The 26,078-nt window shown below is 42.3% G+C and overlaps 1 protein-coding gene across 1 annotated transcript in view; it reads right to left on the reverse strand.

Annotated features, from left to right (window-relative positions):
- LOC130369339 (dynein axonemal heavy chain 3-like) overlaps nt 1-26,078 on the reverse strand; it is a 919,716-nt gene that overhangs the window by 132,688 nt on the left and 760,950 nt on the right. The window contains exon 44 of the mRNA XM_056574479.1: nt 2,557-2,682. Coding sequence (XP_056430454.1) covers nt 2,557-2,682 — 126 coding nt within the window. The remainder of the gene's footprint in view (nt 1-2,556; nt 2,683-26,078) is intronic.

The following is a 26,078-nucleotide window of genomic DNA, read 5'->3' on the forward strand; positions in this document are numbered from 1 at the left end:
CACCATAGACCCGTAATGACCTGGAATCGCGCAAATCGCAAGTGTGAATTCACTTGCGATTTGCGCCGATCGCTGTCATGGGGGGGGGGTCTGATGACCCCCCTGGGCATTTGCGCGGGGTGACTGCTTATCGATATCAGCAGCCACCCCGGTCCAGTCCCCGCCCGGTGCACGGCGGGGACCGAAATTCCCACGAATGTATGAGTACGTGCCTGGTCCTTAAGACCCAGGGTGCAGGGACATACTCATACGTGTTTGGTTCTTAAGGGGTTAAAAAGGGTGTCCAGAGCCTGATAGGAGAGCCAGAGCGCTGCATTCGGCAATCTCTGGCTCTACGATAGTGCTGCATAGAGAGGGTGTGTAGGCCGCCGCTTCGAATGGTGGTTGGCATTCGCTGTTTGGCCGGAGAGCCGGGGCCCCGTATATGAGGTCACAGGGTGTCCAAGCGGTCAGACTCCTTGCCATCTTAAACTTATTCCCTATCTTTAGGATAGGAAGTAAGTTTTCATATCCTGGAGTACTCCTTTACGTCGAGATAATTGCTGTAAAAGTTTGTCTAGACTCCTAATTTTCAATGAAGAATGATGTTAATGCTCCTAAATTTTGTGGGAAAGGTTTCAAAATGCGTGGAGGCTCTTGTTGCCACTAAATGAGGTCTAAACTCCATATTACACCCATGGCTTTGGAATAACATGTCCAACAAGCATTGTTTTTAAAAGCTCTAACTTTTTTTTTTTAAGTTGTTAAGTGTTTAACCCCTTAAGGACCAGGCCCATTTTGGCCTTAAGGACCAGACCAATTTCATTTTTGCATTTTCGTTTTTTCCTCCTCACCTTCTAAAAATCATAACTCTCTTATATTTCCATCCACAGACCCATATGAGGGCTTGTTTTTTGTGTCATCAATTGTACTTTGTAATTACATCACTTTTTTCACCATAAAATGTAGGTGCAACCAAACAAATATTATTTATGTGGGAAAATTGAAAATAGAACCGCAATTTAGCAAATTTTGGAAGTTTTGTTTTTACGCTGCACACTTTCCGGTAAAAATGACATGTTTTCTTTATTTTGTAGGTCAATATGATTAAAATGATACCCATGTTATATACTTTTCTATAATTGGACCACTTAAAAAAAAATATCAAATCATTTTAATAAAATTAGTTTGTTTGAAATTGCCCTATTTTGACAACCTATAACTTTCTAATTTTTCTGTATATGGGGCGATATGAGGGCTAATTTTTTCTGCCATGATCTGTAGTTTTTATCAGTTTCACTTTTGCTTAGGTTTAACTTTTTATAAATTTTTTATACATTTTTTTGGGAATAAAATGTGACAAAAAGGCAGCAATTTTGGACTTTAAAAAAAAGAATTTTACGTTTACGCCGTTCACCATACGGGATAATTAAAAATACATTTTAATAGTTCAGACTTTTATCCGCGCGGCGATACCAAATATATGTATTAATTATTTTTTATACGCTTTTTTGGGGGTAAAATGGGAAAATGGACGTTTAACTTTTTTATTGGGGGGAGGGGATTTTTCAAATTTTTTTACTTTTTTATTTAACTTTTTTTTTTTACACTTTAATAGTCCCCATAGGGGACTATTTATAGCAATCATTTGATTGATAATACTGTTCAGTGCTATGTATAGGACATAGCACTGATCAGTATTATCCGTGATCTTCTGCTCTGGTCTGCTCGATTTCAGACCAGAGCAGAAGACCCCGGGAGACGGCCGGAGCCAGGTGAGGGGACCTCTGGCTTTCATGCTGGATGATCGGATCCCCACAGCAGCGTTGCGGGCGATCCAAACATCCATTCAAAATACCGCACTGCCGCAGATGCTGTGATCTGTATTGATCACGGCATCTGAGGGGTTAATGGCAGCCAGGACCTGCGGGCATGACACGAGCACTGCCCCGATGCTCGCGATCAGGGCAGCGCGTAAATGTACGTCATGGTGCGCTAAGTACCACGTCACCATGACGTACATTTACGTCCATTGTCGTTAAGGGGTTAAAGGAAAACTGTCAAGTTGCCCGCCCCGCAAAAAACAACGGTACTGGCTGCTGGGGACGCTGGTCAGTTTGATGCTTACTATGCCCGGATCCACCCGGATCCGCAGCGCCGCCCAACTCATCAATATTTCTCTCCTCCCTCCACCTCTCCCTCTTCATTACAGAGCGGGGAGAAGAGGGAGAGGCATATGGAGGGAGGAATAATGATGAGCTGAGTGGCGCTGCGGGCAGCGGCGGTGATGTCAGAGTGCCAGTTAACGCTCCCTGTGCCAGTTAGCACTTAATTAGCATATAGGGAAAAACAAAGATATGGGCCAGATGAATCCGGGCACAGTAAGCATCAAACTGATCAGCCAGTACCGCTGGTTAGTGCGGGGGGAGCAAGCTGTCAGTTTTCCTTTAAACATGTGTGGATCTTTTCAAGTAACGTGTGGAGACTGTATTTATGCTTACAGTTGGTCATTATCATAAAAAAATATATCCAGATAAGCCAAGTTTACTGTGCAAAGTCTACAATAATTTAGTTTACCTTTTCGGGTCGTAGGCAACGTATCACCAGTAGTTTCTGAAAAGCAGTCAAGAGATCTTCCCATGGGTCTGGCAATTCCATCTCATTAGGGTGCGAAGAATCATATATATTTTTCCACTCAGTCAGCTGAATAAGGTCATGATTTAAATAAGAAGAAATTACTATGTAATTACCAATTTAGAAATTCTACATATTAACATGTCCATCATTAGCAAAGCTTCCTGTTCTACATATACCCAGCATGAATAATAATTCACAGTAGATCAGCTATGCAACATTTCAACCCTCTATAATTTCCTGGCGCAACTGGCTACAATGAATTCACAGTCTCCAGTATTTATGAGTAAACAAATGTCAATTAAAAATTGTAAATCCGTATAGCAGTACTTCTAAATTACATTTAAACAGTATAAAATTTGTATACAATGTATTTTATATTTTTACATCCTCAGCTCAATATATATCAAATTCCAGTTTAAAATTATTTAATGTGTCAAGGTAACTGTCATCCACATTACATTTATCAGTCTAAGTTCCTCCATTCATCTGCAAGTTTGGCTTCACTGAACCTGTACGATATTTTAATGGAGCAGGGGAAGATAAGTGGCTGCCAGAAAAATAAATCATACCACTTATCTCTATGGCAAACAAAGTAAGTAATGAAACAGGAAGTATTCATCCTATGGTTTCATGTCTTCCCTTTGAGGGTTTGTCAGGCAGAATTAACACTTGCTAAAAAACATTCACAAAAATATTCGATGACCCCGCTTCTCGATTTATCACCAAAGACATTTCACTGGACCAAATTATTCCTAAAAACTGTTGGCAGTATGTCATTTCCTGAAAAGAAACTAAAGGCAGCTATTATGCTAAATTGCCCTACTGATACCCACCACTATACCTCCACATGCTCATGTTTTATTTCCTTTGTTTAGTGGACTTTTTAGTTTAAGCAAATATCCTTTTCTTAGCTTCCCTGAAAGCTACAAATCTCACGATCCCTATGTGTCCCAGTACATACATATGTAAAACTGCGTCCAAAGGTGATCCTTTAATCTCTGTTCCAATAAGTTGTTCAAAAAAGTTTTTTCTATTTCAGAATGTGCATGAGTGGAAGGTGCTAAGACCTTTGTCACGATGCCGGCTGGCAGGTAGTGGATCCTCTGTGCCAGAGAGGGATTGGCGTGGACCGTGCTAGTGGACCGGTTCTAAGCCACTACTGGTTTTCACCAGAGCCCGCCGCAAAGCGGGATGGTCTTGCTGCGGCGGTAGTGACCAGGTCGTATCCACTAGCAACGGCTCACCTCTCTGGCTGCTGAAGATAGGCGCGGTACAAGGGAGTAGGCAAAAGCAAGGTCGGACGTAGCAGAAGGTCGGGGCAGGCAGCAAGGATCGTAGTCAGGGGCAACGGCAGAAGGTCTGGAAACACAGGCAAGGAACACACAAGGAACGCTTTCACTGGCACTAAGGCAACAAGATCCGGCAAGGGAGTGCAGGGGAAGTGAGGTGATATAGGGAAGTGCACAGGTGAACACACTAATTGGAACCACTGCGCCAATCAGCGGCGCAGTGGCCCTTTAAATCGCAGAGACCCGGCGCGCGCGCGCCCTAGGGAGCGGGGCCGCGCGCGCCGGGACAGAACAGACGGAGAGCGAGTCAGGTAGGGGAGCCGGGGTGCGCATCGCGAGCGGGCGCTACCCGCATCGCGAATCGCATCCCGGCTGGCAGCGGAATCGCAGCGCCCCGGGTCAGAGGACGTGACCGGAGCGCTGCCGCGGGGAGAGTGAAGCGAGCGCTCCGGGGAGGAGCGGGGACCCGGAGCGCTCGGCGTAACAGTACCCCCCCCCTTGGGTCTCCCCCTCTTCTTAGAGCCTGAGAACCTGAGGAGCAGACTTTTGTCTAGGATGTTATCCTCAGGTTCCCAGGATCTCTCTTCAGGACCACAACCCTCCCAGTCCACTAAAAAAAAATTTTTCCCTCTGACCTTTTTGGCAGCTAAAATTTCTTTGACCGAGAAGATGTCCGAGGAGCCGGAAACAGGAGTGGGAGGAACAGATTTGGGAGAAAAACGGTTGAGGATGAGTGGTTTGAGAAGAGAGACGTGAAAGGCATTAGGGATACGAAGAGAGGGAGGAAGAAGAAGTTTATAAGAGACAGGATTAATTTGACACAAAATTTTGAAAGGACCAAGATAGCGTGGTCCCAACTTGTAGCTAGGGACACGGAAGCGGACATATTTAGCGGAGAGCCATACCTTGTCTCCAGGGGAAAAAACGGGGGGAGCTCTTCTTTTCTTATCCGCGAACTTCTTCATGCGTGATGAAGCCTGTAAGAGAGAATTTTGGGTCTCTCTCCATATGATGGAAAGGTCACGAGAAATTTCATCCACAGCGGGCAGACCAGAGGGCAAGGGAGTAGGGAGGGGGGGAAGAGGGTGACGGCCGTACACCACGAAAAATGGGGATTTGGAGGAAGACTCAGAGACCCTGAAGTTATACGAGAATTCGGCCCATGGGAGGAGATCTGCCCAGTCATCCTGGCGGGAGGAAACAAAATGTCGCAAATAATCACCCAAGATCTGGTTAATCCTTTCTACTTGTCCATTGGACTGGGGATGATATGCAGAAGAAAAATTTAATTTAATCTTGAGTTGTTTACAGAGAGCCCTCCAGAATTTAGACACGAATTGGACGCCTCTATCCGAGACAATCTGCGTAGGCAACCCGTGAAGACGAAAAATGTGTACAAAAAATTGTTTAGCCAACTGAGGCGCAGAAGGAAGACCAGGAAGAGGGATGAAATGTGCCATTTTGGAGAATCGATCAACGACCACCCAAATAACAGTGTTGCCACGGGAAGGGGGTAAATCAGTAATAAAATCCATACCAATCAGAGACCAAGGCTGTTCGGGGACAGGCAGAGGATGAAGAAAACCAGCGGGCTTCTGGCGAGGAGTCTTATCCCGGGCACAGATAGTGCAGGCTCGCACAAAGTCCACAACATCCGTCTCCAGAGTCGGCCACCAATAGAAGCGGGAGATGAGTTGCACAGATTTCTTGATACCCGCATGACCTGCGAGATGGGAGGAGTGACCCCATTTGAGGATTCCGAGGCGTTGGCGAGGAGAAACAAAGGTCTTTCCTGGAGGAGTCTGCCTGATGGAGGCAGGAGAAGTGGAGATCAGGCAGTCAGGTGGAATGATGTGTTGCGGAGAGAGTTCAACTTCTGAGGCATCCGAGAAACGAGAGAGAGCATCGGCCCTAATGTTCTTATCGGCAGGACGAAAGTGAATCTCAAAATTAAATCGGGCAAAGAACAGAGACCACCGGGCCTGGCGAGGATTCAGCCGTTGGGCAGACTGGAGGTAGGAGAGGTTCTTGTGGTCGGTGTAGATAATAACAGGAGAACTTGATCCCTCCAGCAGATGCCTCCATTCCTCAAGTGCTAATTTAATGGCTAGAAGCTCTCGATCCCCGATGGAGTAGTTCCTCTCCGCTGGAGAGAAGGTCCTAGAGAAAAAACCACAAGTGACAGCATGCCCGGAAGAATTTTTTTGTAGAAGAACAGCTCCAGCTCCCACTGAGGAGGCATCAACCTCCAATAGGAAGGGTTTGGAAGGGTCAGGTCTGGAGAGGACGGGAGCCGAAGAAAAGGCAGACTTGAGTCGTTTAAAGGCGTCTTCTGCTTGAGGAGGCCAGGACTTGGGATCAGCATTTTTTTTGGTTAAAGCCACGATAGGAGCCACAATGGTAGAAAAATGTGGAATAAATTGCCTGTAATAATTGGCGAACCCCAAAAAGCGTTGGATAGCACGGAGTCCGGAGGGGCGTGGCCAATCTAAGACGGCAGAGAGTTTGTCTGGATCCATCTGTAGTCCCTGGCCAGAGACCAAATATCCTAGAAAAGGAAGAGATTGGCATTCAAACAGACATTTCTCAATTTTGGCATAGAGTTGGTTGTCACGAAGTCTCTGAAGAACCATACGGACATGCTGGCGGTGTTCTTCTAGATTGGCAGAAAAAATTAGGATATCGTCCAGATATACAACAACACAGGAGTATAACAGATCACGAAAAATTTCATTGACAAAGTCTTGGAAGACGGCAGGGGCGTTGCACAGTCCAAAGGGCATGACCAGATACTCAAAGTGTCCATCTCTGGTGTTAAATGCCGTTTTCCACTCGTCCCCCTCTCTGATGCGGATGAGGTTATAGGCGCCTCTTAAGTCCAATTTAGTGAAGATGTGGGCACCTTGGAGGCGATCAAAGAGTTCAGAGATGAGGGGTAAGGGGTAGCGGTTCTTAACCGTGATTTTATTAAGACCGCGGTAGTCAATGCAAGGACGTAGGGAGCCATCTTTTTTGGACACAAAGAAAAATCCGGCTCCGGCAGGAGAGGAGGATTTACGGATAAAGCCCTTTTTTAGATTCTCCTGGACGTATTCGGACATGGCAAGAGTCTCTGGGGCAGAGAGAGGATAAATTCTGCCCCGGGGTGGAGTAGTGCCCGGGAGGAGGTCGATAGGGCAATCATAAGGCCTGTGAGGAGGTAGAGTCTCAGCTTGTTTTTTGCAGAAAACATCCGCGAAGTCCATATAGGCCTTAGGGAGACCGGTTACTGGAGGAACCACAGAGTTACGGCAAGGGTTACTGGGAACCGGTTTTAGACAGTTCTTGGAACAAGAGGACCCCCAACTCTTGATCTCCCCAGTGGACCAATCCAGGGTAGGGGAATGAAGTTGAAGCCAGGGAAGTCCAAGGAGAATTTCCGAGGTGCAATTGGGGAGGACCAAAAGTTCAATCCTCTCATGATGAGATCCGATGCTCATAAGAAGGGGCTCCGTGCGGAAACGTATGGTACAGTCCAATCTTTCATTATTTACACAATTGATGTAGAGGGGTCTGGCGAGACTGGTCACCGGGATGTTGAACCTGTTGACGAGAGAGGCCAAAATAAAATTTCCTGCAGATCCAGAGTCCAAGAAGGCCACTGTAGAGAAGGAGAAGGCAGAGGCAGACATCCGCACAGGCACAGTAAGACGTGGAGAAGCAGAGTAGACATCAAGGACTGTCTCACCTTTGTGCGGAGTCAGCGTACGTCTTTCCAGGCGGGGAGGACGGATAGGACAATCTCTCAGGAAGTGTTCGGTACTAGCACAGTACAGCCAGAGGTTCTCCATACGGCGTCGTGTCCTCTCTTGAGGTGTCAGGCGAGACCGGTCGACCTGCATAGCCTCCACGGCGGGAGGCACAGGAACAGATTGCAGGGGACCAGAGGAGAGAGGAGCCGAGGAGAAGAAACGCCTCGTGCGAACAGAGTCCATATCTTGGCGGAGTTCCTGACGCCTTTCGGAAAAACGCATGTCAATGCGAGTGGCTAGGTGAATAAGTTCATGTAGATTAGCAGGAATTTCTCGTGCGGCCAGAACATCTTTAATGTTGCTGGATAGGCCTTTTTTGAAGGTCGCGCAGAGGGCCTCATTATTCCAGGACAATTCTGAAGCAAGAGTACGGAATTGTACGGCATACTCGCCAACGGAAGAATTACCCTGGACCAGGTTCAACAGGGCAGTCTCAGCAGAAGAGGCTCGGGCAGGTTCCTCAAAGACACTTCGGATTTCCGAGAAGAAGGAGTGTACAGAGGCAGTGACGGGGTCATTGCGGTCCCAGAGCGGTGTGGCCCATGACAGGGCTTTTCCGGACAGAAGGCTGACTACGAAAGCCACCTTAGACCTTTCAGTGGGAAACAGGTCCGACATCATCTCCAGATGCAGGGAACATTGGGAAAGAAAGCCACGGCAAAACTTAGAGTCCCCATCAAATTTATCCGGCAAGGATAAGCGTATCCCAGGAGCGGCCACTCGCTGCGGAGGAGGTGCAGGAGCTGGCGGAGGAGATGACTGCTGAAGCTGTGGTAGTAACTGTTGTAGCATAACGGTCAGTTGAGACAGCTGTTGGCCTTGTTGCGCTATCTGTTGTGACTGCTGGGCGACCACCGTGGTGAGGTCAGCGACAACTGGCAGAGGAACTTCAGCGGGATCCATGGCCGGATCTACTGTCACGATGCCGGCTGGCAGGTAGTGGATCCTCTGTGCCAGAGAGGGATTGGCGTGGACCGTGCTAGTGGACCGGTTCTAAGCCACTACTGGTTTTCACCAGAGCCCGCCGCAAAGCGGGATGGTCTTGCTGCGGCGGTAGTGACCAGGTCGTATCCACTAGCAACGGCTCACCTCTCTGGCTGCTGAAGATAGGCGCGGTACAAGGGAGTAGGCAAAAGCAAGGTCGGACGTAGCAGAAGGTCGGGGCAGGCAGCAAGGATCGTAGTCAGGGGCAACGGCAGAAGGTCTGGAAACACAGGCAAGGAACACACAAGGAACGCTTTCACTGGCACTAAGGCAACAAGATCCGGCAAGGGAGTGCAGGGGAAGTGAGGTGATATAGGGAAGTGCACAGGTGAACACACTAATTGGAACCACTGCGCCAATCAGCGGCGCAGTGGCCCTTTAAATCGCAGAGACCCGGCGCGCGCGCGCCCTAGGGAGCGGGGCCGCGCGCGCCGGGACAGAACAGACGGAGAGCGAGTCAGGTAGGGGAGCCGGGGTGCGCATCGCGAGCGGGCGCTACCCGCATCGCGAATCGCATCCCGGCTGGCAGCGGAATCGCAGCGCCCCGGGTCAGAGGACGTGACCGGAGCGCTGCCGCGGGGAGAGTGAAGCGAGCGCTCTGGGGAGGAGCGGGGACCCGGAGCGCTCGGCGTAACAACCTTCCACACATGAACTGATGCAACACCATAGATCATATGCCTACTATCTGTATGACATAATAGCAAACCGAATTGTTTGCTTTTGTAACATCTTTACCTGTGCTGGATCCATTTATTGTCTAGGTCAGATGTCCAGCCTGGCCAATAAGTAGGGGTTAGCGCTGGACCAATCGGATTTAGTTGCAGGGCTCACACCCCCAAGGGTAGGACATTTTATCCTTGCTCACTATGAAGTAAAGTCTTGTGATGGAGGTTCTTTCCATCACCAGCATCCCTATATTCCCTGTGCCTGACTAGCTTCTAAAGCTCCTATTACCAGACCTTCTACCTGTTTTCTGACATTACCTTCCTGTTGATTTTGTACTATGCCCCTGTTTAGGTTCAACCCATATTTTTGCCTTTGTGATTTTGTACCTTATCTCCCTGTATGTTACCGAACTGGTTTGTCTAACTATTCTGACTACTCTGATGCTCTTGCATGTTGTTTAGTGCAGGGACCTTAACCCAGTTTGGGGCTACTGTTTAGGGGGGATCTTGTTAATAGGAAGGGAAAGGACTTTCGAGCAAGCGTTAGGTCTTTCATTTTCTACCTGAGACGTGACAGGAATATTCATACTGAAATAATTATTTACCTGTTTGGTGTAGTTAACTATAAAGGGAAGAATATAGGTGGCTGGCAAACTCCCCTGACACTATTTATCTTTGCGAAAACAGCACAGTCAAACAGCTTGGTTCTTTATTTCACCTAAAAAGCTATACTAACAAAAGTCTGATGTCTATAATCAGCCCTACATTACCCAAAAACAATATGAAACCCAGTCATTTTCCATCTTCAAATATTCTAGTAACTGTTGTAATTTCAAGAAAATGTCTTTCCATTGATACCTAGACTGCTAGGAAGTCTGAAAACAACTACTAACAGAAATACACAGTGATGCATAGACCTTTGTTTTATCTGAATATACACAGTTTCCAATATTCTAAAAACATTTTTGTTGAAAATTTTAGAAAGAGTAACACATGCAATGACAGATCAAAAGCAAACCATCAAGCTTGTGGCGCCCTGTTGTCCAATAAATTACAATGTAAACAATGTGTAATTAGAAAAAATAACAAATACACAAAAGGACAATGGTGCAGAAACATAAAACATAATGTAACACTTGCACTTCAGGCGGACACGCCGTCCGTGAGCGCTCTCTGCTTATGTCCCCACTGTCGGCGGGGCTGGGATTCGCATCGCGGTATAGAGCTCACATGTGAATCCCAGCCCGTCACTCACCTCCCTCATCTTCCGCCTCTCCGTGTCCTTGCAGCCCCGGCGCGCTTGACCCCGCCTCCTAGGGCGTGCACGCGCCAGAGCTCTTTAACTTAAAGGGCCAGTGCTCAATTAATCAAGTGTCTACACCTGTCCTTAAATATCAGCTCCTCCCTTGGTTCCCTGCTGGATCTTTGGTTGCCTAGTGTCATAGTAAAATTCCTGTGTCCCTGTTACTGTGTACCTGTTCCTTGCTACCTATCCTGCACCTGTGTTACCTGCCTTGACCTTCTGCCATCTTACCACATCTTGCCAGCCTCCTTCTGTGCCACTCTACCTCCCAGCTACCTGTGTGGACGAGTTGTGCCTGGGGTAACCACTTGGGTGCCGCCTTTCGCAGCAAGACCATCCCGCTTTGCGGCGGGCTCTGGTGAAAACCAGCGGCACCTTAGCCTCCGCTCCCTGGAACGGCTCAAGTCATCATCCACCCAGGCCTGGAGGATCCACCACCTGCTGTGACCCCTTACAATAAACATAAAGGTAATAACAATGAAGTCCAATATGTGAAGAATTAAATGTAATGAAATGAGCTCTTTTCCCAGAGGGAAAAGGTACTTTTAACCCCTTAAGGACACAGCCAATTTGGGCCTTAAGGACCCAGAAAATTTTATTTTTACGTTTTCATTTTTTCCTCCTCGCCTTCAAAAAATCATAACTCTTTTATATTTTCATCCACAGACTAGTATGAGGGCTTGTTTTTTTCGCGACCAGTTGTCCGTTGTAAAGCCATCACTCACTTTACCATTAAATGTATGGTGCAACCAAAAAAGTACTATTTGTGTGGGGAAATTAAAAAGAAAACCGCAATTTTGCTGATTTTGGAAGGTTTCGTTTTCACGTCGTACAATTTAAGGTAAAAGTGACATGTGTTCTTTATTCTTTGGGTCAATACAATTAAAATGATACCAGTGATAACATACTTTTCTATTACTGTTGCGCTTAAAAAAAAATCACAAACTTTTTAACCAAATTAGTATGTTTAAAATCCCCTTATTTTGAAGACCTATAACTTTTTCTTTTTTCCGTATAAGCGGCGGTATGAGGGCTCATTTTTAGCACCGTGATCTGTACTTTTTATTGATACCATATTTGCTTATATAAAACTTTTAATACATTTTTTATAAATTTTTTTGGGAATAAAAGGTTATAAAAAGCAGCTATTCTGGACTTTTTTTTAACGTTCACGCCGTTCACCATACGGTATCATTAACATTTTATTTTAATAGTTCAGATATTTCTGCACACGGTGATACCAAATATGTATATAAAAACATTTTTAACACTTTTTGGGGGGTGAAATAGGGAAAATGGGGCAATTTACGTTTTTATTGGGCGAGGGGGTTTTTCACATTTTTTTACTTTATTTTTTTACATTTTTTACTTTTATTTTTACACTTTAATAGTCCCCATAGGGGACTATTTAAAGCAATCATTCGATTGCTAATCCTGTTCAATGCTATGTATAGGACATAGCACTGATCAGGGTTATCGTTCATCTTCTGCTCTGGTCTGCGGGAAGGCAGCGGAGGCAGGTGAGGGGACCTACGTCTGCCGTGCTCGATGATCGGATCGCCACTGCAGTGCTGCGGGCGATCCGATCATCCAATTAAGTGACCGCGATGCTGCAGATGCCGTGATCTGTATTGATCACGGCATCTGAAGGGTTAATGGTGGACATCCGCGGGATCGCAGATGTCCGCCATTACCGGCGGGTCCCTTGCTGCGATCAACAGCCGGGACCTGCCGCGCATTATCCGGGCATCGCTCCGATGCCCGCGGGTATGTTTAGGACGTAAATGTACGTTCTGGTGCGTTAAGTACCACGTCACCAGGACGTACATTTACGGCGCTCGTCGTTAAGGGGTTGAACTGTTTCACCGAGCCATTACCATAAACATTAACAGATTAGTAGAAAGGTGTAGTTTTAATAGTGTCAATAACTTCATCAATTTGTGGGTGAAAGTATCTTTACAGTGATATGAACCTAACAATTTAGAGATGCCCAAGATAATAACATAACAATGTTCTAAAGGATGGATGGATGTCACCTAAGCCAAGAAATAATAAGGCTAGAGATGCATTGAGATTAATGAATGAATTAAAAATTTGTCACAGAAAAGTGGCAATGTTTTCCCAAATAGGAACTTTTTTAACAGACTTTATATGAGGCATAAAATGAGCCTCTCAAAACTATCTGTAAGATGTGGAGGTGATTTGTGTTGCCTTGCCTGCAATTGAAATTGACTGAGCTGTGTGAAGACTAAATGAGTGAAACATTTGTTGCTTATTACGGGGCCTGCTTGGCCTGTTTAACCCCTTAAAGGAAAACTGTCAGCTTTCTCCCCCCCCCCCCCCGCACTAACTAGCGGTACTGGATTGTAGTGCGAGGGATGCTGATCAGTTTGATGCTTACCGTGCCCAGATCCGCCGTGCCGTTCGGCCCTAATCTTCTATTTTCGGGATATGCTAATGAGGTGCTAACTGGCACCGGCCGGGCTAACTGGCACTCTGACGTCAGCGCTGCTGGCCGCAGCACTGCCCAGCTCATCAATATTCCTCCCCTCTCTATTCATTACAGAACGGGGAGAAGAGGAAGAGATGGAGGGAGGGGAGGAATATTGATGAGCTGGGCGGCATTGCAGCCGGCGGCACTGACGTCAGAGTGCCAGTTAGCCTGGCCAGTGCCAGTAAACACCTCATTAGCATATCACAAAAATAGAAGATTAGGCCCGAAAGGCACGGCGGATCCGGGCATGGTACCGCATGGTACCAGTACCGCTGGTTAGTGCGGGGGGAGAAAGCTGACAGTTTTCCTTTAAGGACTGGCATTTTTCAGTTTTTGCATTTTAGTTTTTTCCTCCTTACTTCTCCACCCAAAAATCTATTTTATGGCTTATTTTTTGCGCCACCAATTCTATTTTGCAGTGACATTATTCATTTTACCCAAGAATCCATGGCGAAACAGAAAAAAATCATTGTGTGACAAAATTTTGGGGGCTTTCGTTTCTACACAGTGCATTTTTTGGTAAAAATGATACATTATCTTTTTTCTGTAGGTCCATATGGTTAAAATGATACCCTACTTATATAGGTTTGATTTTGTCATACTTCTTTAAAAAATCATAACTACATGCAGGAAAATTTATACTTTTAAAAATGTCATCTTCTGACCACTATAACTTTTTTATTTTTCTGCATATGGGGATGTATTAAGGCTAATGCTGTGCATGTTTTGATCAGACTTTTTGATCGCTTTTCATTAATTTTTTTATGGTATAAAAAGTGACCAAAAATATTTTGGACTTTTGATTTTTTTTACATGTACACCATTGACGTGCGGTTTAATAAATTATATATTTTTATAGTTCAGACATTTACGCATGTGGTAATACCACATATGTTTATATTTATTTTTATTTACATCATTTTTTTTTTTTATGGGAAAAGGGGGGTGATTCTGACTTTTATTGGGGAAAGGGTTAAATCACATTTATTAACACTTTATTTTCATGATTTCATGCATATTTTTTTGCAATGTTATAGCCCTCATAGGGGGCTATAACATTGCACACAATGATTTCCCACACTGATCACTGCCATGCACTAACATGGCATTGATCAGTGTTATCCCCACTCGGCTGTTCCTGCCTGGATCTCAGGCACGGAGCAGCCATTCAGCGATCGCACACACAGGAGGCAGGTAGGGATCCTCCTCATGTCCTGCAAGCTGTTTGGGATGCCGCAGTGGTCCCGAGAAGCCCGAGTTAGCTGCCAGGATGGTTTCACTTCAAACGCAGCGGTCAACTTTGATTGCCACATCTGAAGGGTTAATATCGGACATCACTGTGATAGGTGATGTCCGGTATTAGCCATGAGTCCTGGCCATTGATGGCCACCGGGACTGACCCAATATGTCGTGGAGTCACTGCGTGACCCCGTGTTATATCACTGGAGGCTGCACAGGACATCAATTTACATCCTGCGTCGTTTCCGCAGGAATTTTTTTTTTTAAATCCACTGGTGCCAGGAAGTTAAACAGATTTATAAATTACTTCTATTTAAAAATCTTAATCCTTCCAGTACTTATCAGCTGCTGTATACTACAAAGGAAGTTCTTTTCTTTTTGAATTTCTTTTCTGTCTGACCACAGTGCTTTCTGCTAACACCTCTGTCCATGTCAGAAACTGTCCAGAGCCGGATAGGTTTGCTATGGGGAGATTGCTCTTACTCTGGAGAGTTCCTAAAATGGATAGAGGTGTCAGCAGAAATCACTGTAGTCAGACAGAAAGGAAATTCAAAAAGAAAAGAACTTCCTGTGGAGCATACAGCAGCTGACAAGTACTGGAAGGATTAGAATTTTTAAATACCGTAGAATTAATTTACAAATCTGTTTAACTTTCTTGCACCAGTTCATTTAAAAAAAAAAAAAAAATCCAGCAGAGTACCCCTTTAAGTTATCACATTAAAGCGTAGGCTGTTCATATGACTATTGCTTTTGTTGCACATTTACTATTCAATTTTCAATCAAATCTACTGTATTCAAGTAAAATATCGACCTATCTTGTCCTTGTACATTTTGTTTGTATTGGATCTATTGTTCCCCATATGCACGTCAGTTCTTGAACAAATTTATAAATAAACCTCTAATTGTTACTTGTATTATTGACTGAAAACATGACAATATAATTTGTAATAAATAAAGTAGTCTGAGTAGTTCAGTGTGCATTTAGTTTAGGAAGCAGACAACATCAATCAATATAATATGTGTGTATATACAGCAGCACTCTCATAGCGGTAACACAGCTAAAGAGACATAAGAAAAAAACACATACATCGCTGTAAGACACAACCCTCTTGAACTTACTATTTAGTTTCCAATAAAGGGTATCTGACGTGACTGAATAGATGAGAATGCTTTTTAATAGAATAATGGAATACAATTAGTTCAGTACAGGTCAGTTTCAGCCATAATAAAATGTTAGGTATGTGATCAGAACATTAGTACAAGGTGTAAGGGGTCATGTTGAAATGTCTGGACACAGGTCAATATTAGGTGTTTTTGTTACCAAAGAATTGTATATATTGCTTTATTGATCTCAAGTTGCAGCCTATTGCTTTAAAGAGAAACTGACAGCTATTTCAACTGCACTAAGCCTAATATACTAGGTTATAGTGCAGGTGAATAGCTCTAAAAAGAGGGGTTACCTACATATATATATATATAGGTGCCGTATTTCCTGAATTTTGCCCATTTTTAAATCTGCTGGCATTGCGCATCTCTGTGCAGTGGAGGCAGGGAACAAGCTCGCCCAGCTCCCCTGCCTCATAAATATTCACTCCACAGCCCCCTCTCTTCTGTGACCTGAGAGCCTGGGGGAGAGGGGGTAAGAAAGGAGCAAAAGTTGGGTGTAGTGAGGAGCAGAGTGCTCATGCCCCCTTCAAGTTCTCATTTCACGGAAGGGGCCTACTGGCGAGTGAGGCAGGAGAATTAGGCGAGCCGTCTCCCTGTCTCCATTGCGCAGAGCTGCCCAATGCAATCGAATTTAGAAATGGGCACAAGTCAAGAAATGCAGCACCTAAATATGTAACCCCTCATTTTCAGCTATTCACCTGCACTATAACCCAGTACATTAAGTTTAGTGTGTGTGAAATAGCTGTCAGTTTCTCTTTAAAAACAAAATACCTGTCTACAGTTCTTACTGATGAACCCATACCTCTATTGTTTGCATATCATCCATGGTTTTATGCCAATAAGCAGCTATCTTGTGTGATTTCTGGTAAAATGCCTCTGCTCATTTGCAATTTAGCTGCTCTTTAGTCCACTAAATGCCAATTGATATGGCAGTTAATATGATGATGAACATTGTTCACTGTAACTAACAGCTAGAGCTGGAGTTTAACAAAGTTTCCAAATGTATTTTATATTATTACAGCATCCCTATATAAAACCAACAACCTTATTTTGCAAGCCCAAACAGTGATCAGAGAAGTTAATATATATGATTATAAATATTGGTAGAGAACATAATCTTAGATGATCATTGATCATCTGATTTTGAGTAAATAAAAGCAAAACAAACATTTTTGGAATGTTGGAAATTCCTTAAATTTTATTTATGTATGTATTTATTTATTTGTCAATTCAACCATATCGATTCCATGTATAGGACATGTCATGCTCCATACCTACCCACCTACTCCTTCTAAACCAATCAAAACAAGTTACAAAAATATGAAAAGGAAAATAATTAGAGGAGGATAACATAGATCCTCAGTAATGCTTCTGTTTCCTGCTTTATTAAGACAGGGGAAAACCTTCTGAGGGTATGTTCACACAGCAGATCCTGTATGTGTGAACGTACCCTTATACTGTATTTCACATGTAAGTGTCACACATAGCAGAAATTCTTCATGTCATCCTTTTCCACTTTCATGTTTATGTACTTCCTGGCATAAGTTTTAGTTTTTCTTAGAAGTACGGATCATTACTAGGTTTGTTTTTGTTTTCCTTAAGGTCATTCCTCAGTTTATATTATGGATCCATTAACTGTTCTTCTGTGCTGGGGATATTGATTTATTTTATGAACTTTTATTTGAGGTTGTATGAATTTGTCCTCAACTGCTTATTGGTACCACTATTTTGCTCTACTTTAAGTGCTGGGGGTATCTGAGTAGTGGGAGACCTTGTTAGGACCCAGAAAATGGGACTGCTAAAGGTAAAACCTGGTTCTGCAGTCTAGTAACCTGCCAGCGTTGAAATAGTGTCATAATTGCTTTTTGACACATAGGGGGAGAGTTCAAACATCCAGAAACAGCGTCATAGTTGTCACAGTTAGTCTTACCCACAGTTGTCATGGTTAGTATTACCTACTGGATCTGTGATTGTCGCTAGACTAGTAAAGAGCAATGTTAGGGGAAGAAGTTGTTACATCTTTAAAAGAAGCGGAATCAGATGATGAGAGGGTGATTAGTTCTATGGGGCATTCATTATGTAAATAGTAGGGCTTGCTTATAAATTACTGTGTCTGCTAAACAATGGATATTTTCCTTTCATTTTTCCAAGGCACAGTTGACCAGTACTATAAGGGTGGCAAAAAATTTAAGGGAAGCCTTTGATTTACTTGTCAGACAGGCCAGAATACGCTGGAGAACACTCACAGGCTCACGTTGCATACAAAGATAACCAGAGTAAACACAAAATGCTGTTTTTGAGGGATCATTTTTTTATTATGGTAAAAAAGTTATCCCAACCTTCATGGCCCTATGTAAAAAAAGTAATTGTCCCTTTTCTTCCATGTTAAATCATAAATTTACTATGTTTTTTTTAAAATGTTTGGAAAGCGGAGTGTAATTTCACTAGCTACATCTAGGTCTAGATAAGAAAGGAAAAACTCACCAACTTCTCTTTATTCCAGAAAAAAAGTAATAGTGACTTGAACAACTAGTCTGCTTGAATGAAACCTGATTATGTTTTAAAGGACTACTTTTATTACGCACATCAAAAGTTTTTATGGCATTGGGTCTGCACATCCTGGGATTGCAAGACATAAGACGGGTAAGCAGGTGTGCGTATCAGTCCCCAGCTGTCAATCAAATGCAATGTTTTCTCTAGACAAGTCTATGTTGCAGATCTCAGGAATTTAATCAAAACTATTGACACGTTCGGACAACGATAAGGAGTTTACTAAAATGTATCCCCTATCCAAAGCATAGGCGATAAGTGACTGATTGCAGGGGACCCCCCATGATCTCTTGCACTGTGTCTCGGCTTGAAAAGAGCTGTGTCAACCACAGTGCGAAGTGTTGGCCAACATGCACATAGAGAGGCATGGAGGGGGGGTGTCAGACAACACTTCATGCTGTGGTTGACACAGCTTTTTTCATGTAGAGAGCAGGGATGCCGGGCAGGATATCGATTTTACTTAACCGGAGTTCTTCTTTAATCCTAGATTACAGACAGCATTGTCAAGCATAGCACTCACTTTATGAGACATATATGATATGTTATACAATGCGCAAGATAATGTATTGTAGAGCATTTCTTTAAAGCAGTTGCTATGAATTCTTCCTTGCAGTGTCATGCATACCATGTTGTCATATGTCTACTATTTGGCTGCAGATGTAGTCTGTACGATTCCTCTTATAAACCCAGAGGAACCAGAGTTGAGCAGGTCTACAGTCAAATCTCTAAAACCTTATTTTGTTTCAACTAAATCTAATGAATCAGCCATTACTTAATTTGGTCTTGTGAGGCCTTATTTTGATGTTATAAATGAAATTGCGGGGAGACGATATCAGATACTTTAACTTCTATAAATAAATAATCACTTCTATGTAGAAATACTTCTATAACTAATTACTTCTATAAATAGATGACGATGGCATAGCTTTATAAGGCATTATATAAAGAAACACATTTGTAAATTACTTTGAGTGTTTCTTAGCATTCAACAGACACAAGTAATTACATTTATTAGAGTTATAATTTGCTTTTACTTTAGATGGTTTCATCTTTCATCTAGTCCTAACAACTGTGTGCCTGTTTTAGGTTAGAAATTTTAATAATCACATAGAGCCAACAGAGGGCAACATTTAGCTAGGAAACAAGTCTTTTATGCTAAACTTTGCAATAAGACTTTGGATATCAAAAACTTTTGTCCATAACAAGTTTTTATGTAAAATATCTAACTTTACAAATAACGATTGTGCATATTCCCCTGTACTCAGCTTAATAGGCCATAAGGTTCTATTAAATCAGGTCATAAGGGTACAATAATGTAACACCTTTCAAGATTCCAAGTAAATATTACAATTTTCTTACCATTTGAACATGCTGTTGTTTTTATTTCTTGTGATGTACGCTATTAAATGATAAGTGTTACAAGTAAGTACTAAAGTGGTGTCATAACTTGACATTATCATGCACAGGTATATACTGTATTTAACTCTTATATGAGATGATATTGGTGAAAATGTCTAAAATGGCTAGTATTTTTCATACTTTCATTAAATACATTGGATCATAAATAGAATAAAACTTCAATGTTAACCAGTAGTAGGATTTTTTCACAAGCTCATTTTAGGGGCATCGCTGTAGGTGCACGGGCAACCGTCTGCCACATGACAAGACACCAATATTGTAAATTGCACATTATAGGTGCTTCTCCCTATTATAGTTTAGGCAATGAGGCCCATGAGCATTAAAGGGGTTTTTACTTTTTACTTATTAGAAGTCTGTTGAAATCGAAGTTTTTTTGTGTAGGACAGGGCAGGTCTTTGTGAGAGACGCTCATGTACCTTCTCTCCAATGCACTGGGGTCCCCCTCTGTTCATTTAGAATTGACTAATAGGTTTATATACATGGGTTTTCTAAACCTTTTCTAAACAATCCTTTTAAAGGGAATCTGTCAAATGCAATTCACATTCCAAACTGCTGGCACTGGATAGCTTTTAGGGCAAGGACCTTTCATATATCTATTCTTCCATAACATATAAAAAATGATTTTATTCTCAGGTGCCACGTGTTAAAGAGGTGTTCCCAAGCCTCTGACAGTGTCAGCAGTTTGGAATGTGAAATGGAGATGACAGTTTCCCATTAAGTAACACATCTACTTGATTTAATTTAATTCTGTGCCAATGCTCAGTTAGCTAACTACAGACTACCATAAAATACAGCAAACTGTATAGTCAGCAGATTAAGGGCAACCAGAGCAATTCTGAAATTCTCCAGCTGTCTTTTGTTGCTTCCAAGCAATTTTCTTCTAATATTAGAAATAAGTATATATTAAGAGGTTTTTTCATCTGACAACTCTTTTTAGATTGAAGTCATCCCTTCTATGACATCCACCAGCTTTGATATCCAAATAGAATACCTTTAATAGCTAATGAAATTACAATAAACTACAATAAGCTTTACCTAATACTTCATACGGAGCTCTAAAGTAGTGGTAAACAGTAAGCATAAACTACTACAAGGAGCTCTCAGAAGTAAGACAGTGTCAGGAATTGGGTCAAACAAATGCTGCACCTAGTATTGAAACAATTTATAAATGTAAAATAGTCCAAGAATTGGTTGGAGGACATATTCTATATAACCAACTGTCAGCACTAAATAATACTGCACAATAATAAGGTAGCTTAGGAACAGTATGAAGGAGATATAATGCATGCCAATAATAATTAGAAATATTGCTATTACTCATTAAAGTTGGAGATATTATTGGGGGGATATGTGAAAACCTGTGCAGAGGTAAAGTTGGACAGTTGCCCATAGCAACCAATCAGATTGCATCTTTCATTTTTAAAAGGGCCTGTGCAAAATTAAAGAAGCAATCTGATTGGTTGCTATGGGCAACTGGGCAACTTTACCTCTGCACAGGTTTTGATAAATCTGCCCCTATATTACCTGCCACAAATATTGAGCTCTATAGAACCCATCAAATATTGGCAAAATAGCAGTCATAAACAGGGACTTATCCTTTTATATTTTTCAGTAAACAAATTCAGCCTTTAACTTCAGGCACAAACACAAATACCAACCCACCAAAATAGTCACCAAAAATGTGTTACTCACACTAGGCAAATGCCCCCTTTTTAGGCAGCAGACCTCAGGACTTAAACTCTTACTAGAGGTTCCTCACAGCTTCACTTGCAGATTGACTCTCACCTAATTTTAAGGCCCAGTGATGTGCTGTCTTCAGTACATGTGCTGATCTGGGCTAGCCTAAAACCTTGAGTGGCCCAGGAAGGCAATGAAAGGCCACACCGTCAAACCTACCTTTCATCCCAAGAAAATCCAGGCTCAAGAACAGAATAAACATTCCCAATAAGCAAATTTTTCATGGATTTTAACTATTTCTCCCCATATTTAACTCATCTTACCCTCTATAGGATGTGTAATCTAAAAGGAAAGCAGAAGGCGCTCCATGTGCGGGATCAGCAGGTCAGGTCCATAGGGGAGGGGAAAGTTTTCTATCCCACGCCGCTTACCAGAGTTGGTTGTGTGAACACACAACAACGTGAAGCGCCTGAAGTGATGTATAACCTCATCCACAGCCCTCCTTAGAACGAAATAGCTCGGAGATAGACCGGGAAGATAGGAGATGTCGGCGCTGGATGAAGGAGCCAGGAGATGTTGTAGCATGGAATCAAAGTGGATTTATTTGGATGCAACGCGTTTTGCTGCGCATGCGGCCTGAGGAAGCTGCGCATGCGCAGCGAAACGCGTTGCATCAAAATAAATCCACTTTGATTCCATGCTACAACATCTCCTGGCTCCTTCATCCAGCGCTGACATCTCCTATCTTCACGGTCTATCCTCTATAGGATATGGGTTTCCTGAAACCTAGTATCCATATGAGAAAGGTGAGGAAATATAACAGTCTCTGGCAACCATTCCTGTCAATGTCTCACATTAGTTATACCACTATAGTAAGTGGTGACATATTGTGAGGATATGTCATCACCTATTGGTAAATTTGATCTGATTGTCTAGACACCTTTAATCCACAGAGTAAAAGACCATTATACCATACTTCTGGTTAAACATTGGAGCACTTCTAGTCACTTACCCTGTAGGACTCTACAACACAAGTTTATTCAATTGAAAGTAACTGTTGCAGTTCCCTGGATGTCCTAGAGTGTCACAGTTTCTTAATTTCACAGATCATCAGGTGTCCCAAGCGGATGGTCCCTTGCAGTTCATAATATTCTGGCATGTCCTAGTGATATGCTGTATGACTGTATGATGATCTATTCCATACAACTGAGTGAGACCGATACTGTAGCAAGTACATGGAGATGGCTGAGACCATGGCAGAAATTTCCTCAACAAATTTGGCATGTGTGAATATACCCTTCAAAGTTTATTATTGTGTGAAAAACATTTTCCTTTTAAAAATGATATTGTTATACTGCATATGTATGTGTGTTTATTTGTATATACAGTTATTTATTTTGATGCATCTTTGATGCATCTTTCTATAAATAAACTTGAGGATGATTGATAACATTACAAACTGAAAGAAAAGTGACAGTAGACAATGATTCAAGTAATTTAGTTCATAATTTGCATATCTCCAGACTATTATATACTTTAATTTATTTTACTTAACAATGTTTCCTCTTACTCAATGGTTGAATAGTGCATTATATTACAGACTGTATGCATTATTATTATAATATACAACTTTTGACACATTTCAGTAATATTTCCGATGCCCGTATCAGGAACTGTCCAGAGCAGGAGAAAATCCCCATTGCAAACCTAAGCTGCTCTGGACAGTTCCTGACACAGACAAAGGTGTCAGCAGAGAGCACTGTGGACAAAATGAAAAATAAATTTAAAAAAAGAAAAGAATTTCCTCTGTAGCATACAGCGGCTAAAAAGTACTGGAATGGTAAAGATTTTTTAATAGAAGTCATTTACATATCTGTTTAACTTTCTGGCACCACCAGTTGATTTAAAAAAATAATGTTTTCCACTGTAGTACCCCTTTAAGTCTGTAATATGATGCACAAGCCAACCATGTGTAATAGGAACAATTGCCAAGTAAAAGAATTATAAGATAGTCTGGAGGAATGCAAATGATAAACTATTTGACCCAAATCATTGTCTAACACCACTTTTATTTATGTTTGTAGACATTTATAGAAAGATAAGTTAAAATGAATAAATTATCAAATAAGCAAACATATATACAGTAATATAACAATAATATATAACAATATACATTTGCAAATGGAAATATGCCAAAAATAATAGAAGAAACCTCTAGAATAATATTCACACATGGCAGATTTGTTGATGACATTTCTGCCACTGTCTCGTTCATCTCCATGCACCTGCTGTAGAATCAATCTCACTTAGTTGTATAGAATAGATCTTTTGGCTGCTGAATTTTCTTGAACAAATCTGCCATATGTGTATATACATTTTAAAACTGTTTTTATTGAAGTTTCATTTCACATAATATGAAAACAAGACATATACCCAAAGCACTATTCCTCTATCCCACTATAACCACCCTATCCTTCCCCCAAAACCTCTTATACAATTATATATTTTGGCTGGGATCTCAGCCTCCCAAAATGTTGCTTCGCCTTATAAGCTAGTAAGTAATTATTTTGCTAACAGAAGCCTGGACCATCTTATTTTGTAAAAATGACAAACATAACAAAACAAACCATTTACACATTAAAACAGCAGTATAGTCGCCATGTTTTAGTTTTCTGGAATGTGGTGAACATTCAGGTGTTTTTTTTAAATGCTGGTTGCCATGGCTATGTCAATATATAATGTTAATAAAAAGGTGACCAATCCAATTTTTTGGCATATTCCTGCAACATGGCAAAGGTTCTGTATGATAGTAAAGCTTCAAAGATAGATAGCTTTAAATCTATATTAGAATGTGATGAAATACCTTTATCTAGAGTACTGATATGCCAGCATGTCTCAGAGGTTTCTAGCATGGTTGTTTTATTTGGCATGTCAGATGGTGGGATTTTCTTTTCTCTAATAGGGAAATGCAACTGCTGTGTGTTAGGTTCTCCAATGTTTATTTTAGCTTAGTATTTGCATTCTTAATTTATATGCCATATGTTTTATATTGCTGCAGTCAAACACTGTATGTAGGTAAGGAATTTCAAGGTTTAACCATTTATTAACCTCTTACTGACTGGGACGTGCCTTTTTATGGTGCTCAGCGATCAGTGACAGTAGAGTGGACTCAGGAGCTGAGCCTGTTATGTATGCCGCAGGTGTTGGTACTGGCTGTATCTTACAACCGACACCTGCCTGCAACTGCTGGCATCAGACCCATCCTGGAAGTTAAACTCTCTTCATGTTATGATCAGGGAGTAAACATAAGTGTCATGTACAGAGTGAACTCACAGGTGCCAAACCTGTCAGGGTCCCAATTGACCACAATGCAATTACTGGGACAGGGTGCTGATGGGTAACAATGGAAGCCTAAGGCCAGAGGACAAAGCAAAACATCTATCTAATGGAGCCAAATACAACAGTGCAGTACAAATCCACTCCCAACAAATGCAATCCTACTGCACACTAGTAAACATTTCAGAAGCAGTGCAAAACAAATAACACAATGCAGCGTAAAATACTTCATCAGCACTGCCATAATTACATTACAACATATGAAATCTCCCCAGCAGTACCACATAACACAAAAGGACCTAAAGTGCATCCCAGCAATGTCATCTTATAAATGCCAGCCACACTGCCCTATAAATGTCTACCATATTGCCACAAGAATGCCAGCCAAAGTAAGTTTTAACCTCTTTGTCCCCCTTATATTCCAGCCAGTTCATTTACCACTTCCAAACTTTCTTCCGATGCTCACAATGAGCTGCTCAACAGCTTCAGTACACCTCAGCTAGGCTCTGAAGAAGACCAAATTTGGACAACTGATATAAGTATCACCATTTATACCCTCTTAAGGACTCAGGGCATACCTGTACACCCTGAGCCCGGTCCCGGTGTTTAAAATGGGGTCACGCCGTTACCCCGCATCACACCGGGTCGGTCCTGGCTGCTATTCATAGCCAGGACCCTGGGCTAACAGCACGAGGCACCGATCATTGTGCCGCGCGCTATTAACCCTTCAGACGTGGCGATCAAAGTTGACCACTGAGTTTGAAAGTGAAAGTAAACGCTTCCCGGCAGCTCAGTCGGGTTGATCGGGACATCGTGATAAAATCGCGATGTCCCAATCAGCTAGGACACGAGAGGAAACCCCCTTACCTTGCTCCGTCGTGTCCGATCTGGGTTTGATTGCTCCAAGCCTGAGCTACATTCTTGAGCAATCTTAATCCTTCCTGTACTTATTAGCTGCTGAATACTACAGAGGAAATTCTTTTCTTTTTGGAATGCTCTCTGATGACATCACGAGCACAGTTCTCACTGCTGACATTATTATAATAATAATAATGCTTTATATGCATTGTTGCTATGCATGGTTGCTAAAATGGACAGAGATCTCAGCAGAGAGCACTGTGCCCGTGATGTCATCAGTGTTCCAAAAAGAAAGGCATTTCCTCTGTAGCATTCAGCAGCTAATAAGTACTGGAAGGATTAAGATTTTTTAATAGAAGTAATTTACAAATCTGTTTAACTTTCTGCCACCAGTTGATTTAAAAGCAAAAAGGTTTTCACCGGAGTACCCCTTTAAGGGGATACTTCCAGTCTTACTGGTACACTTGGAGGTTTGGTCAGGATGTTTACCCTGTCACTCTTACCTGGCAGTATATGGGTGTAAGAGACACAATAATGGCCACATTTCAAAGACAATAACAAGTATGTTCAATATTGCTGTAAAGAACCATTTTTGCAAATACCATTCTGGCATTCAAAGAAAAGCAGCAACATTTCATAAATAAATGTCTTTCATATACTATGTGGTATACTATGTGGTTCCTTGGATAA

Source organism: Hyla sarda, chromosome 4, assembly GCF_029499605.1.
Source record: "Hyla sarda isolate aHylSar1 chromosome 4, aHylSar1.hap1, whole genome shotgun sequence".
NCBI lineage: Eukaryota > Metazoa > Chordata > Amphibia > Anura > Hylidae > Hyla > Hyla sarda.